Raw genomic sequence first — 14,909 nt, forward strand, 5'->3', positions numbered from 1 at the left:
GGGGGGTCCCTGCACCCCCAGACCCCCCCCCCTCCGCATCCTCCGGTCCCGCCGAGCCCCGGGCGGGGCGGGACGGCCCCGGGCCCGGCCCCGAGGGCGGATCGGTGCTGAGGGCCGGGCCCGGAGCCGCCCCGCCCGCCCGCAGCCACAGCCCGGGGGCACCGGGGGCTCCGGGGGTACCGGGGGAGCCGCCGCCATGGACCGGCCCGCGGGCAGGAGGGACCCGAACGGCGATTACGGTACCGAGCATCCCCCCGCCCCTCCCGGGGCTGCCCCGAACGGCGATTGCGGTACCGAGCATCCCCCCGCCCCTCCCGGGGCTGCCCCGAACCCCCGGCTCTGGGACCCCCGGCTCTGGGACCCCCGGGTTTGGGACCCCCGGGTTTGGGACCCCCGGCTCTGGGACCCCCGGGTTTGAGACCCCCGGGTTTGGGACCCCCGGGTTTGGGACCCCCGGCTCTGGGACCCCCGGGTTTGAGACCCCCAGGTTTGGGACCCCCCGGCTCTGGGACCCCCGGCTCTGGGACCCCCGGGTTTGAGACCCCCGGGTTTGGGACCCCCAGGTTTGAGACCCCCGGGTTTGGGACCCCCAGGTTTGAGACCTCCAGGTTTGGGACCCCCGGGTTTGAGACCCCCGGGTTTGGGACCCCCAGGTTTGAGACCTCCAGGTTTGGGACCCCCGGCTCTGGGAAATCCCAGATTTTGGGCACTCAGGGTTTTGGAGACCCCCGGCTCGGGACCCCCTCGGGTTTGGGGACCCGCGGGTGTGAAAAAGCCCAGATTTGGGGATCCAGAGGGGCTTTAGACCCTTCAGGCTTGGGGATCCCCGGGGTTTTGGGGGCTTGAGACCCCCCCAAGTTTGAGGACACGCAGATTCAGGGATCCCCGTGTTTGGGACCCCCGCGTTGGACCCCCCGTGTTTGGGACCCCCCGTGTTGGGGACCCCCGTGTTTGGGACCCCTCGTGTTTGGGACCCCCGCGTTGGGGACCCCTCGTGTTTGGGACCCCCGCGTTTGGGACCCCCGCGTTGGGGACCCCTCGTGTTTGGGACCCCCGCGTTGGGGACCCCTCGTGTTGGGGACCCCCCGTGTTTGGGACCCCCCGTGTTTGGGACCCCTCGTGTTTGGGACCCCCGCGTTGGGACCCCTCGTGTTGGGGACCCCCGAAGGAGGAGGCGGCAGGGACGGGCAGGGGAGCCCCGCACGGTTTGGGGGCGCAGCCGGGGCGGCTCCGGGGGGCTCGGGGTCCCGGGGGTGTCCCCGGTGCCCGCTCCGGCACCGGCGGGAGGGGGGGACGCGTTGGCAGCCCCGGGACCCCTCCCCGCGGGCTCGGAGCCCCCGGGCCGGGCGGGACCGGCCGCGTCCCCCCCGTTATTCCCGGGCGGGGGCTCCCCCCGGGCCGGCCTTTGTTCGCTGTGCGCGGGGGGGCCCCCGCAGCCCTGACATCACCGGCGGCCTATGGGCGCCGGGATCCCGCCGCTGCCGCCGCCGCCGCCGCCGCTGCCGCTGCCGGTGATTGATCGACCCGAACAGAACCGGGGCGGGGACGGCGCCGGCACCGCCCGCCTGCCCTTTCCCGGCACGAACCGGGCATTGCCCGCCCGTTCCCAACCTCTGCGCTGGGCTCGGCGGGGCCGCCCGGTACCGGTACCGGGGCTCCGCGGTTTCTCCTGGGGCCGGAATCCCCCGGGTTCCCTCCGGTGCCACAGCCCGTTCCCCCCGTTGCCACCCGGTGCAGGAGCCGGTGCCCCCCGGTTCCGGGGTCGGTTCCCCCCGGTGCCGGTGCCCGCTGTCCCCGGTTCTCCCCGGTTCTCCCCGGTGCCGGTGCCCGCTGTCCCCGATTCCCCCCGGTTCTCCCCGGTTCTCCCCGGTGCCGGTGCCCGCTGTCCCCGATTCCCCCCGGTTCCCCCCGGTTCCCCCCGGTTCTCCCCGGTGCCGGTGCCCGCTGTCCCCGGTTCCCCCCGGTTCCCCCCGGTTCCCCCCGGTTCTCCCCGGTGCCGGTGCCCGCTGTCCCCGATTCCCCCCGGTTCCCCCCGGTTCCCCCCGGTTCTCCCCGGTGCCGGTGCCCGCTGTCCCCGGTTCCCCCCGGTTCCCCCCGGTTCTCCCCGGTTCTCCCCGGTGCCGGTGCCCGCTGTCCCCGATTCCCCCCGGTTCTCCCCGGTGCCCCCCGGTGCCGGTGCCCGCTGTCCCCGATTCCCCCCGATTCCCCCCGGTTCCCCCCGGTTCCCCCCGGTTCCCCTCGGTTCTCCCCGGTGCCGGTGCCCGCTGTCTCCGGTTCTCCCCGGTGCCCGCTGTCCCCGGTTCCCCCCGGTTCCCCCCGGTTCCCCCGGTGCCCCGCGCAGCCGGCGCTCTCCGGGGCGGGGTTTGGGCCACGTCCGTGCCCCGGAGGGCGGATTTTGGGGTGGCCCTGACGGAGGCGGGGTCGCCTGAGCCCGGCCCAGCCCGGCCCGGCCCAGCCCAGCCCAGCCCGGCCCGGCCCAGCCCAGCCCGGACGGGAACGGGAGCGGGAGCGGCGGCGGGTCCGGGGCTCGGGGCGCTCGCCGGGATGGGGGGACACGGGGACAACTACTACGGCAAACACGGTACCGGGGGCTCGGGGGCACCTCTGGGGCTTCAAAGCGCGGCCGGGGCTCGGGGGAGGCTTTGGGGGGGCTCGCCCGGGCTCGGGGGGCTCCGTGCGCGGTTCCCGGCGGGTCGGGGGCACCGCCCGCTGCGGGTCGGGGCCGGTTTTGGGGCTCCAGCGCGGTTTGGGGGCGCCTTTGGGGGTTTCCTGCGGTCGGTTTGGCGCGGAAGGGGTCAAAGGGCCGCGGGGAAAGGCGGAAAACAAACCCGAAATGGGCGGAAAACGGCGCTGGAAGAGGCGAAGCGAAGCGAAAGCAAAAGCGGCCGCGCCCCGCACGGAGAGAGGGGGGGCCCGCGGATTTTGGGGGGCTGGGGAGGGTTTGGAGGGGGAGCTCGGGTTTTGGGGCGTTTGGGGCCGCGGGTTTGGGGCCGCCCTGCCCGGCGGCCGCAGAACCGGCCCGACGGCCGGGACAGACCGGGACAGACCGGGACAGACCGGGACAAACCGGCTCCGGCGGTTCTGGGGCGGCGCCGGGGCCGTCCCGGGATCGCTGCCGCCGGTTCTGGTTCTTCGGGGCGCTTTGCAGAGAGGAGATCCCACCCCCCCCCCCCCCCCTCCCCAAATATCCCAAACCAAACGCGCTCCCGGCACCAGAAATGCTTTTTGGGGTGACCCCCCCCAAAAACAACCCCACATTTCCCTGTCTCGGGGCTGCTGCGACCCCCCCAAAATCCACCCTCAACCCCCGCCCCCCCCCGCCCCGCGCCGCTCCCACGCTGGCTCCGTTCCCACCCTAAAAATAAAAGCGGAGCGGCGGCGGCGCGCCGCGGGGGCTGCGGCGGGGCCGGGGCTGCCCCGGGGCTCGGCGGGACCCCCGGTGCCCCCCGGGCCCGCTCTGCCGCCGGTGCTCCGTGGAGTTCGGCGTTTCTGTGGGAGTTCGGGGCCTCTTTGCGGCGGCTCGGGGGCGTTCCTGGGCAGAGCCACCTGTGGGAAAACGAGTTCTCTTCGCAGGGAGTCGTTGTTTCCCAGCTCGGGAAGCGGATCCGCGGATGTTTTCCTGCTTTCGCTGATCCCGGGGGGTTTTTTTGGGAAGCGTTTGGCTCCTCGGCTGTGGGGCGAGGAGGATGAGGAGTGCCTTCCTCCCGCCCCTGCCGTCCCTCACTGCCGTGCCTGTTGTTCCTGTTCTTCCCCACAGGAACGCCACAGAAATACGACCCGACTTTCAAAGGTCCCATTTATGACAGGTGAGGAGAGTCCCAGAGGTCCCCAAGTCCAGGGTCCTCAAGTCCAGGGTCCCAAAGTCCAGGGTCCCAAAGTCCAGGGTCCCCAATCCCAGGGTCCCCAAGTTCAGGGTCCCCAGTCCCAGTGTCTGTCCCCAGTCCCAGTGTCTGTCCCCAATCCCAGTGTCCGTCCCCAATCCCAGTGTCCGTCCCCAATCCCCAGTCCCAGTGTCTGTCCCCAATCCCAGTGTCTGTCCCCAGTCCCAGTGTCTGTCCCCAATCCCAGTGTCCCCAATCCCAGTGTCCCCAGTCCCAGTGTCCCCAGTCCCAGTGTCTGTCCCCAATCCCAGTGTCCCCAGTCCCATTGTCCCCAGTCCCAGTGTCCCCAATCCCAGTGTCCCCAATCCCAGTGTCCCCAGTCCCAGTGTCCATCCCCAGTCCCAGTGTCCCCAGTCCCAGTGTCCCCAATCCCAGTGTCTGTCCCCAATCCCAGTGTCTGTCCCCAATCCCAGTGTCCCCAGTCCCAGTGTCCCCAGTCCCAGTGTCCCCAATCCCAGTGTCTGTCCCCAATCCCAGTGTCCGTCCCCAGTCCCAGTGTCCCCAGTCCCATTGTCCCCAGTCCCAGTGTCCGTCCCCAATCCCAGTGTCCCCAGTCCCATTGTCCCCAGTCCCAGTGTCCCCAGTCCCAGTGTCCCCAGTCCCATTGTCCCCAGTCCCAGTGTCCCCAGTCCCAGTGTCCCCAATCCCAGTGTCTGTCCCCAATCCCAGTGTCTGTCCCCAATCCCAGTGTCCCCAGTCCCAGTGTCCCCAGTCCCATTGTCCCCAGTCCCAGTGTCTGTCCCCAGTCCCATTGTCCCCAGTCCCAGTGTCCCCAATCCCAGTGTCCATCCCCAATCCCAGTGTCTGTCCCCAATCCCAGTGTCTGTCCCCAGTCCCAGTGTCCCCAGTCCCAGTGTCCCCAGTCCCAGTGTCCCCAATCCCAGTGTCCCCAGTCCCAGTGTCCCCAGTCCCATTGTCCCCAGTCCCAGTGTCCCCAGTCCCAGAGTCCCCAGTGTCCCCACCCTGGCTGTCCCCGCTGCAGGGGCTGCACTGACATCATCTGCTGCGTCCTGCTGGTCGTGGCCATCGTGGGCTACGTCGTGGTCGGCGTCGTGGGTACGTCCTGGGGGTCTCTGGGGTCTGGGGGCTGCGGGGGGGGGGGGTGACCACGGCCTCACTGTCCTGCGCCCCCCAGCCTGGACCCACGGGGACCCCCGCAAGGTGCTCCACCCCACGGACAGCCGCGGGCAGTTCTGCGGGCAGCAGGGCACCCCCAACGAGTGAGTGCCGAGAGACCCCGAATTCCTTCGGGGCGGGGGGGGGAGCGTGGCGGGGGGGTTTCCCCAAACCTGGGCGGTTTTTTTTGGTTTGTTTTGCAGGAAAAAACCTTTCCTTTTTTACTTTGACATCGTCAAGTGCGCGAGCCCGCTGGTGCTGCTGGAGTTCCAGTGCCCGACCACGCAGGTGCGGCCCCGGCCCCCTCGGGGACCCCCCGACAGTTCCCCCCCACCCCCCCAAGCTCTGCGGGGCCTGAGCCCCCTCCCCGTGTCCCCCTGCCCTGCAGATCTGCGTCAGCAAATGCCCAGACCGGTACCTGACGTACCTGACGGCCTCTGGGAACGCCGCCTCGCTGGAGTATTACCGGAATTTCTGCACCCCCGAGTACAAGGGCTCGCAGAAGGTGTGGGGTTCTGGGGTTCTGGGGTTCTGGGGTGGGTGTTCCTGTGCTGTGGGGTGATTCCTGCCCCAGGTGCTGATGTCCGGCTCGCTGTCCCCCTGCCAGGCCGCCCTCAATGTGCTGAAGGACAAGGAGTGTCCGGCCATGCTCATTCCCAGCACCCCACGTACGTCCGTAATTAGCGAGGAGCTCGTTAACGACTCGCTGGGATTTTTCCAGAGGCTGCTTGGGGGGTTCTGTGGGGGTTTGGGGTTCCCGTTTTCCCCAGCTGAGCTGCCCCCTCTGTCCCACCAGTGGCACGGAGATGCTTCCCGGCCATCCAGGCCAAGAAGGGCGTCATCATGGTGGGCAACAAGACGACCTACGAGGACGGCTGGGGGAACCACAGGAACGTCACCGAGCTGCTGGAAGGGGCCAAGTGAGTCCCGGGCCCCTCGTTAAGGAGCTGCTTCGTTAGCGCTGCTTCGCCTAATCGAGGTGTTTGCCAGGAATCCTGCACCAGAATCCCACGGTGGGAGCGGGGGTGGCAGAGGAGGCAGAGCGCGGACGGCTCCGGGGAATTTGCTGTGCAGAATCGTTGAATTTCCGTGGTTTTGGGGTCCCCCCCGGGCTCCCCCTCCATCGGCGTTTCCCGTGTCCTCGCAGGAAGGCCAACGTGGTGCTGGAGGCCCGGCAGCTGGCCATGAAGATCTTCGAGGATTACACGGTGTCCTGGTACTGGATCATCATGTGAGCGCGGGGGCCGTTTCCAGTATTTCACAATTCCCCCATGAGATTTCCACGGAGCAGTGGCGCCTCTCCTGCCCGTCCCCGCCGTGGTTCTGGCGCCTGGGGGACGCCGGGGCGCGCCGGGAGGGTGGTGACACGTGCCTGCCGGCCTTCCTCCCGCAGAGGCCTCGTCATTGCCATGGCGGCCAGCCTCATCTTCATCGTCCTGCTGCGCTTCCTGGCCGGGATCATGGTGTGGGTGATGATCGTGATGGTGATCCTGGTGCTGGGATACGGTGAGCGGGGGGCTGGGGGCCTCTCCCTGGCTTTTCCCCGTTCTCCTTTCCCCCATTTCCAGCGGAGTTTGCCCTGCAGGATTTCACACGCCGGGTGTCTCCTCCCTCCCTGTCCGGCCTCTCCGGCTCCGCCTCTCTCAATTTTCCGCTTTTTGCCGCAGGAATCTTCCACTGTTACATGGAATACGCCAAGTTAAAAGGAGAAGCGGGGTCAGACGTGTCCCTGGCAGACCTGGGCTTCCAGACTGACCTCCGTGTCTACCTGCACCTGCGGCAGACGTGGCTGGCGTTCCGTAAGCGTCCAGGAGTTGGGGATTGGGATGGGACCCTACGGGGCACGGGAAGGGGGGGTCACAGCGGGTTTTTGGGCTGTAACCACGAGAAAGAGGGACTTTGCTGGGTGTTCCCGGGAGGAGATTTCGGCGGGGGAAGGTGAAGGTGGCCCTGACGCTCCCTTCCCCTGCCCAGTGATCATCCTGTGCGTGCTGGAGCTGGTGATCGTCCTGCTGCTCATCTTCCTGCGCAAGAGGATCCTCATCGCCATCGCGCTCATCAAGGAGGCCAGCAGGTCTGGCTGTCCCTGTCCCCAGGGCCGCTGGTGCCCATCGCTCCGGGGTTTAACTGGGGTTTAACCGGGGTTTAACCGGGGTTTAACCAGGGTTTAACCAGGGTTTAACTGGGGTTTAACCATCTTCTCACAGGGCCGTCGGCCATGTCATGTCGTCGCTGCTGTTCCCCTTGTGCACCTTCTTCTTGCTGTGCCTCTGCATCGCCTACTGGGCCAGCACTGCTGTGTATCCTTTCCTCTTCCTCACCCTCTTCCTCACCCTCTTCCTCATCCTCTTCCTGTTCCCTGCATCCCCGTTCCCACAAGTCCGGTGTCTCCCCGAGCACGGAGCAGGATCTGATGGCGCATCCACCTCAGATCTCTGAGGTTTAACCCAAAACAAACCCCGGGGTGGAAGAGCAGCAGCGGGACCTCGGGGAGAGCCAAGCGGAGCCTGGTTTGGATTCGGGGCTGGGTTTGGAAAATGACCTTTCCTTGACGGTGACCCGCAGCTTCCTGTCCACCTCCAACGAGGCTGTTTACAAGGTGTTCAACGAGTCCGCGTGCCCCTTCTCTGGGCAGACCTGCAAGCCCGAGGTGAGCGCCTCAGGAAGCCCGGAACCTCTCAGAGCTGAGACCACGGGGGTCGCCCTGTGTTGACCAGCAGCGTCCCGTGTCCTCTGCAGACCTTCAACGCCAGCAACGTCACCAAGCTGTGCCCCGATGCCCAGTGCCTCTTCGCGTTCTACGGCGGCGAGACCGCCTACCACAAGTACCTCATCGTGCTGCAGTTCTTCAACGTCTTCATGTTCTTCTGGCTCGCCAACTTCGTCATCGCGCTGGGCCAGGTGACGCTGGCGGGCGCCTTCGCCTCCTACTACTGGGCCTTCAAGAAGCCCGACGACATGCCGGCCTTCCCGCTCTTCTCCGCCTTCGGCCGCGCGCTCCGGTGCGTCCGTGTGTCGCCGTGAGGGCGGCCAGCAGCTCTGCCTGCGAGGCTGTGCCTCTGTAACCAGGGTGGTGCATCCCTAGGTACCACACCGGCTCGCTGGCCTTCGGCTCGCTGGTCCTGGCCATCGTGCAGGTCATCAGGGTGGTCCTGGAGTACCTGGACCACCGGCTGAAAGGTACCAGGGCTGGCAATGGGGAGAGGAGCGGGGCTGGCCCGTGGTGGGAGGGTGGGGTGGGATGAGCTGCAGGGCCCCTTCCAACCCCAAACCGTTCCATGGTGCTGGTGCATGGGAATTCATTCTGTGCCGTGCCCCCATTCCTTGGGAAACATCAACAGCGAGTGGGAAGAGCGGTCTGGGCCTCACGCTGGGTGCCCAGGGGGCTGGGAACAGGGCTTGGGTGGGGATCCTGTGGCAGCAAGGTCGCACCAGGGACCTTGGCGTGGCTGCGGGGAGATCCGAGCCCTCTGGCTCTGGTGCTGACCCCTCTCCCTGCGCCCCACCAGCCGCCGAGAACAAGTTTGCCAAGTTCCTCCTGAGGTGCCTCAAGTGCTGCTTCTGGTGCCTGGAGAAATTCATCAAGTTCCTCAACAGGAACGCCTACATCATGGTGAGAGTCGCCCTAAACCAACTCCCTCCAAGGAGCTGCCGCGGGCCTGCTCGGAGATTTCCCTGGCAATTGTGTCTCCTGATGCTGCGGGGACACAGAGGTTTGAGGCGTTTTTCAGCTTTTTGGCTGAAAAATCTTGACCTCAGCCACATCCCCTTGGCTTTGGGGAGGACCTTCTGCGGGTGGGGCTATTCAGCTCTGGGTCTCTGCGATGCCTGACCCCGCAGCGGATGAGAAAGCCCGTGCGGGGTGGGATTTGCACCCTCCCCTGGGTGGCGGACTCAGTGCAGCCCCGTTTCTCCCTCCTCTGCGGCGGGTTTTTCCCGCCCCCAGATCGCCATCTACGGCACCAACTTCTGCACCTCGGCCCGGAACGCGTTCTTCCTGCTGATGAGGAACATCATCAGGTGAGATCTGGGGGGATCACCCCACACCGTTTGCCGCACGCGCCTCGGCTGCTTCTGTGGGAGCTCGGAGCGGGGAGCACATGCAGAGGCTCGTCCCTCTTTTGTGTGCAGGGTGGCTGTGCTAGATAAAGTCACGGATTTCCTCTTCTTCCTCGGGAAGCTCCTCATCGTGGGAAGCGTGGGTAAGTGCTGGGTTCTGGAAGTTTCCCCTCGAGGCATCCAGCTGCTGTCGCTGGTTGTGCTCCACTCCAATCACCCCTCCCATGAAGCTGGGGTGATTTTCCTTTCCGCCTTGCCCACCCTTGTCCGTCCCTTTGCTCTCCCAGGAATCCTCGCCTTCTTCTTCTTCACCCAGCGGATAAAGCTGGTCCAGGACACGGCGCCGCCGCTCAATTACTACTGGGTCCCGATTCTGGTGAGCTGCCCTTTCTCTTTGGGGTGACTCCAGGAGGAGAGGACAGCGATGCCCCACACACACCAGGCCCTCCCCGCGGCCGGTGCCTCAAGGGGCTCCTTTGTTGGAGGTGTTTTCCTGGCCCCTGGCGCAATGGGCCCTTTGTTGGTGGCGGTTGGCGCCGCGCCCGGCCTGCGCTGCCCGCTTTGGCCTCCATCCAGTGGTGGCTGAGGCCTTTTGTCCCCACTCGGGCTGCTCCGAACAGTCCTGCCCTGTTTTCACTTCTCCTCCTTCCTCTGGGGAATGTGGGATTCAGCACTTTCCTCCTCCTCCTCCTCCTCCTGCTGCTCCTGGAGGGGATTCCAGGCTCTCTGTGGCATCAGCGTGTGCTGTCTCTTGCAGACGGTTATCGTGGGCTCCTACCTCATTGCCCACGGCTTCTTCAGCGTGTACGGCATGTGCGTGGACACCCTCTTCCTCTGCTTCTGTGAGTATCAGCAAAAACCCCCTCTCCCATCAGGCTCAGTCCAGTTTGGGGCTTTGCTCCCGGTCCTGGGGTCCCTCCGTATGGTTTTCTCCTGCTTTTTCCTCTCCTGACTCCTCACCTGCGTTCTCACCCGCTCTCCCCTGCCTGCTCCAGCAGAGACCCCAGCCTGTCCGTGGGCTCCTGCATCTCTCCCTCTGTTTTGGTGCTTTGGGCTCGGTGGAATTAACTACAGCTAACCTCGATTTCCCTTTTTTTCCTCCCTCTTTCCCTTCTTTTCCACCCCTCCCGCGTCTCTGGTCACACGTTCTCCATCCTCCACCTCCGCCCTGTCTCTCCCTGGCTCCTCCACTGCTTTTCGCACTCTCCCCCTTCACGGCCGCTTCTTCCTGGGGCTGGAAAAGGCGAAGATCTGGAGAGAAACGATGGATCTCCGGAGAGGCCTTACTACATGTCCCCCGAGCTCAGCGAGATCCTGCTGAAGGGGCACCTAGAACCTTCCAAAAGCGCCGATAGCCAAGGCTAGGCTGCCGCGGGACCCTCCCGGCCCCCTGGCCCCAGCAGCGACTCCCGCGGCGTCACTGTTGTCCCCTGGAAGTCCTTCGAGGGGTGGCGGGTGCCGACCCTCAGCGCCCAGTGGTGTCCGTCCAATCTACCTTCCTGCCCAAAAGTTCCGCGTTCCCGCGCCGACAGAACCCACCCGGAGCCCGGTTCGGGGGCTCCCGGTAGCGCCCGCGGTGGTGCCTGGAGATCCTCGTGGTCCTGAGGCAGAGCTCCTCGTGGTCCTGAGGCAGAGCTCCTCGTTCCCGCAGGAGGGGTCCAGCACGGAGGGACGGGGCTTGGCGGGATGGGCCGGGCGGGTTCCGCCACCCCAGACCGATCTCTGGGCGTTTCCTCTGCCTCTGCTTCAGCCGAGAGCGGCGGAACTTCTTCTTCGCCCTTTCCTCACCCCCTTTTCCTTGTGGTTTTCTCACCCTTTTCCTCACCCCCGTCTCTATGCAAACCGTGGAGTTTTGAAGGATTCCGGGCGAGGTTGCAGAGCTTTTGCTGCTTTAGCCCAGCTTGTCCCTGCCCACTGCCCCAGCCATCGCAGGAGCTGTCACTGGTGGCCATTGGAACTTGGTGGCCACGGGGACTTGGAGGGTTTCACTCCAGCCATGGGGAGGGGTTTGAGATTTCTCCTCCAGAAAGCCCAGAAATGATCAAGATTTAAAAAAAAACAGCTCTCGTGGCTCAGCCACAGCTCCCAGGACAAAGCCCTGGCATTGATGCTCCCATTTCCATCCCAGAAGGATCCAAATCCCTCTCAAAACATCCCCTGGGCTTTGTGAGCCCGCAGCTTTGTGGCTTTGTTTGGTTTTGGGGTGTTGTTTTTCCACGGCTGGGATTTTCCAGCCTCGTTGGGAATCGCTTTGCATTGGCTCCAGAGCTGCTGGGAAGACTTACGGGATCCCTCCTGCCCTTGGCTTGGTTCAACTTTTCCCCCCCTCGAGAAACAAAACCCCCAAATTTCCTCTTTCTTCTCAACCTCTGCGGGCCATTCCCAGATTTGTTGTGTCAGAGAGAGAGAGAGAGAGAAAAACCCCTGGCGACCCAGGATGAGCCCAGAGGCTTTGTTTAACCTGGGAGTCGTTGCCAGAGGATCCCAGGAGCCTCCAGCACACCAACCCCACGCCTGCCCCCCGCCGCGGGGCCGGGGGTCTCTCTTTGCAGTGGAAGACCTGGAGCGCAACGACGGCTCGGCGGAAAAGCCCTACTTCATGTCCCAGGACCTGAGGAAGCTGCTCAAGAAGACCAACAAGGCCCAGCCCGAGGCCTAGGGCGCCCGGCGCCGCCTGTCCCACGTGGGATTCGCCTCCGTGGACCTTGGACCACCCCTGGCGGGCGTGGGTGGACGGGTGAAACGCGGATTTTTGATGACTCGGCCTTAAATCCTCGCGCGGGTAAACGATGACGAGCTTGGCGCCGCTAACGGGACGCAGGGCTCCCCCTGTGCCAGTGCCACTCCTGGGGTAAAACCCCCCAATTTCTGGGGAGGGGGATCAGCCACTCCAGAGTGAGTTCAATCGTGTTTGATCTGCTTTTGGTCCCAGTGAACCCTTCTGGAGTCAGCCTGGGGAGGATCTGGTGGTGCAGGAACGAGCCGGGAGGTTCAGGCAGCTCCTCGTGGGGTGTTCTCCTTGTGCCCCCCCCCCCCCCCCAAAATATTGAATTATGGTTGTGCATTCCTGCCTGGAGAGCTGGGACGGGCTGGAATCACTTCCCATCCCTTGCTGCCCTTTGTTGACACCCCAGGGCCCTGCTCTGGGCCCTAATTAATGAATTCTTTTAGGAATAAGCTAATTATTGTTTCTGTAGCCAGCGCGAAGGGTGAGGGTGGTGGGGAACGAGGGGGCCACGAGCAGAATTTGGGGCTCGAGGCTCTGTCCAGCTCTTGCACCTGCAGCTTCCACAGATTCCCCCCCAAAACGTGCATCTGGTCCCCCAAACTTGTCACTTTAGGGCAAACCCTTCCCCAGCTTCCCAAATGCTTCACCTGCGTGAGGGGTTTTGGGGAGGGGGTGTGGATGGACCTGGGGAGGGGGTTTTGGTTTCATTCCAGGTGATTTTAGCAAAGCCAGTGGCAGCCAACAACACCTGCCTCCAGCCAGGAGGGGGGGAAAAAGGGATTTTTTTTTTTTCTTGGTGTGGAAAAGGGGTCAATTAACTCTAAAATGTAATTAACTCGAAACTGAAGTGTAACAGAATTAACCCTCAGACCCTGTGCAGCCACACGAGCAGAGCCACCACCAGCAGTTGGGCTTTTTTAGGGCTCATTTGTTTAAAAAAAGGACTTTAAACAAATGCTCTGAGGCTTTGGGGGACACAATTCCCAGCTCCCAGAGGCTGGGGGGGGTCCCACCTTTCCCCCCTCCAGTGCTCACCTGGCTCCAGGAATTTGGTGCTGAGGGATCCCTTTGGCTTCATTTTATCCCAATTCCCTGCCACCTTCGGGTTTTGTATCGTCCGGGGGGGGATGTTTGTATGGAATTACCCAATCCTTTGGGGGCTTTTGTATATTTTGCTTTTCCAGGATGGTTTCGGTTCCGGTTATTTGGAGCTTTTCCAGTGAATTTTTGGGGGCGCGTTTTAGTTTCTCTGACGCCTCCGGGCAGAGCTTCCCTGTCTCTTAATTTCTCTTGATTTTTCTTTTTAAAATTCCCTAAGTTTTCCCCTTTTTCCCCTCGTTTTTTAGTGCAGCTGATCAGTGGACTCCAGAGGAGTGGAAGGGAAAATTGAAGCCCAAAAAATGAAGGAAAATGTAAAACTAGAAAGGGGAAGGGAAAGACAGAAAAATGAAGGGAAAGGTAAAAACAAAGCTAAAAAAAGTAACAGTAAAGCTCAACAGAAATGATCAAATGAAGCTAAAAAGAGGCAAATCCTCCCTGTTTGGGACGAGTGGGAATAATTCAGGGAATAATCACCAGACCTTGTTCCACTTACAGCCATTCCAGCACATGTCCTGCAGCTCCTGATGCTCATTCTGGATTAATTCAGTTATTTTCCGCTCCCTGTGCAGGTTTCAGGGTGGATTTGGTTTTATTTCTGCTCAGAATGTTCGTGCTGGGGGCAAATTCTCTCTCACTCCTCGATTTTCAGCTGTTTTCCTCCCAAATCCTGACCCTTTGGGTGTGGGAACCCTGTGGGAAGCAGATGAGGAGTGGCAGGAACTGGGTTTATTTGCTTAAAAAGGCAAAAACCAGCAGGAATTTGGAAGGCTGGGAGGGAAAGCGGTGAAGGAGAGAAGAAATTTGGAAAAATGTGTTCCTGGGGAAGCCGGGCTGGCTCGGCTGCCTCCCAGCAGCACGGGATTTGAGGAGAATTATGGATTTTTATTCCCAATAAACCCAAGTGGCTTTTTAGAGGTGATGGGAGCAGTGAGGGAAATATTCCTGTAAATTGGGAAATTTACAGGAATATTTCTGAGGGTTTTTTTTTGGAAAACTCAGAGCGAGGGCGGCCGTCTGGGGGGAATTCGGTGTCCAGAAAAGCTTCACTCCAAGGCTGGGTTCCTGCTTCCAGGCAAAGCTCCACGTTCAAGGCATTAAACGATGGAATTTAGGAATAACGGCGCTTTTTCCCCCCTGTCTAGAAATGTGGCTTCTGTCCCTACAAACCCGATTGTTCTGCGGGAAAGGAAAACCAACCCTGAATCCTAAACAATGCTAAACCTGCAGGGCTGATTGTTTTACAGGAAAATGCTCATTTTTCACGCGTTTTTGAGGCATTAAGGGTGCTGTGACACTCCGGAGTCTCTGCGTGGTTCCGTCAGCGTCGCGACCAACAATAAAAAAGTGCCTGTTTGGACCTCGTTCTGTTGTGTGGTGTCACGGGGCTCTAACGCCTCAGGGCTGACACCAATTCTGCCACGTTTCACCCCAAAATGGCCATTTCAGCATTTGTTCAGCTGATTTCAGAGTGGGGAAGGGGGGTCACTGATTTTGGGGAGTTTTGGCTGAATCTGAGTAATTTTCCAACAATCCCTGAGCTGCAGGATCTCCAAGAGGGGACTTTAAAGAGCAAAGTGTTTGTTCAGACAACTATTTAATGTTGTTTTCCCTGGTCATCAAAAGCAGAAGGTGTTTTTGTGGTCAAGTGCCTCCAAAAAGGCATCTTTGATTGCCTTTTGAGGTTGTTCCCCTCAAAAATTCAATGGTTTTGAGGTCAAGTCACTGAAAAATCTGCATTTTTGAGGTCAAACCCCTTCAGAAAAGGTGGTTTTGAGGCCAAACCCCCCTCCAAATAAGGTGGTTTTGAGGTCAACCCCTTCCAAATAAGGTGATTTTGAGGTTGCTGCCCTCGTAAAAAGGCGATTTTGACATCAAACCCCTCCAAAAAAAGGCACTTTGAGGTCAAACCTTTTCATTCCTTGTCAGAGAAGGATCTTCCCGGTGGAACCCTGGCTGGGCTCCGGTGCTTCGGGGAGTGGCTCGGACGTGTCCCCTCAGGGAGATCCTCCCGGGCCATCGCTCCC

At 62.4% G+C, this 14,909-nt stretch overlaps 1 protein-coding gene across 4 annotated transcripts; it reads left to right on the forward strand.

Annotated features, from left to right (window-relative positions):
* The first annotated feature begins 162 nt into the window (after window positions 1–162).
* SLC44A2 (solute carrier family 44 member 2) lies at window positions 163–14,242 on the forward strand. Of its 4 annotated transcripts, none has more exons than XM_036400135.2 (22): window positions 163–239; window positions 3,758–3,806; window positions 4,864–4,937; window positions 5,017–5,101; window positions 5,201–5,285; window positions 5,386–5,502; window positions 5,605–5,665; window positions 5,794–5,917; window positions 6,145–6,228; window positions 6,391–6,503; window positions 6,665–6,796; window positions 6,972–7,071; window positions 7,205–7,297; window positions 7,563–7,647; window positions 7,737–7,999; window positions 8,083–8,177; window positions 8,507–8,610; window positions 8,944–9,017; window positions 9,129–9,199; window positions 9,344–9,432; window positions 9,814–9,898; window positions 11,609–14,242. In XM_036400135.2, the coding sequence occupies exons 1-22, from the start codon at window positions 197–199 to the stop codon at window positions 11,713–11,715; spliced, it is 2,133 nt and encodes a 710-aa protein (XP_036256028.1). In that variant the 5' UTR covers window positions 163–196; the 3' UTR covers window positions 11,716–14,242. The 4 variants fall into 4 exon arrangements, with proteins under 4 accessions (XP_036256028.1, XP_036256025.1, XP_036256029.1 ...); XM_036400132.1 differs by having other exon boundaries at window positions 10,300–11,703; XM_036400136.2 differs by lacking the exon at window positions 163–239 and adding an exon at window positions 2,481–2,581.
* Window positions 14,243–14,909: the final 667 nt, after the last annotated feature.

Source organism: Molothrus ater, chromosome 36 (genome assembly GCF_012460135.2).
Source record: "Molothrus ater isolate BHLD 08-10-18 breed brown headed cowbird chromosome 36, BPBGC_Mater_1.1, whole genome shotgun sequence".
In the NCBI taxonomy this organism is placed as follows: domain Eukaryota; kingdom Metazoa; phylum Chordata; class Aves; order Passeriformes; family Icteridae; genus Molothrus; species Molothrus ater.

Excerpts from the sequence above, each read along its gene's own strand:
- SLC44A2 (XM_036400132.1), top strand. The coding sequence starts at position 197 with ATGGACCGGCCCGCGGGCAGGAGGGACCCGAACGGCGATTACG. Across the intron at positions 6,797-6,971 it reads GCAGACGTGGCTGGCGTTCC|TGATCATCCTGTGCGTGCTG; the intron begins GTAAGCGTCCAG and ends TCCCCTGCCCAG. Across the intron at positions 8,000-8,082 it reads GCCTTCGGCCGCGCGCTCCG|GTACCACACCGGCTCGCTGG; the intron begins GTGCGTCCGTGT and ends GTGCATCCCTAG.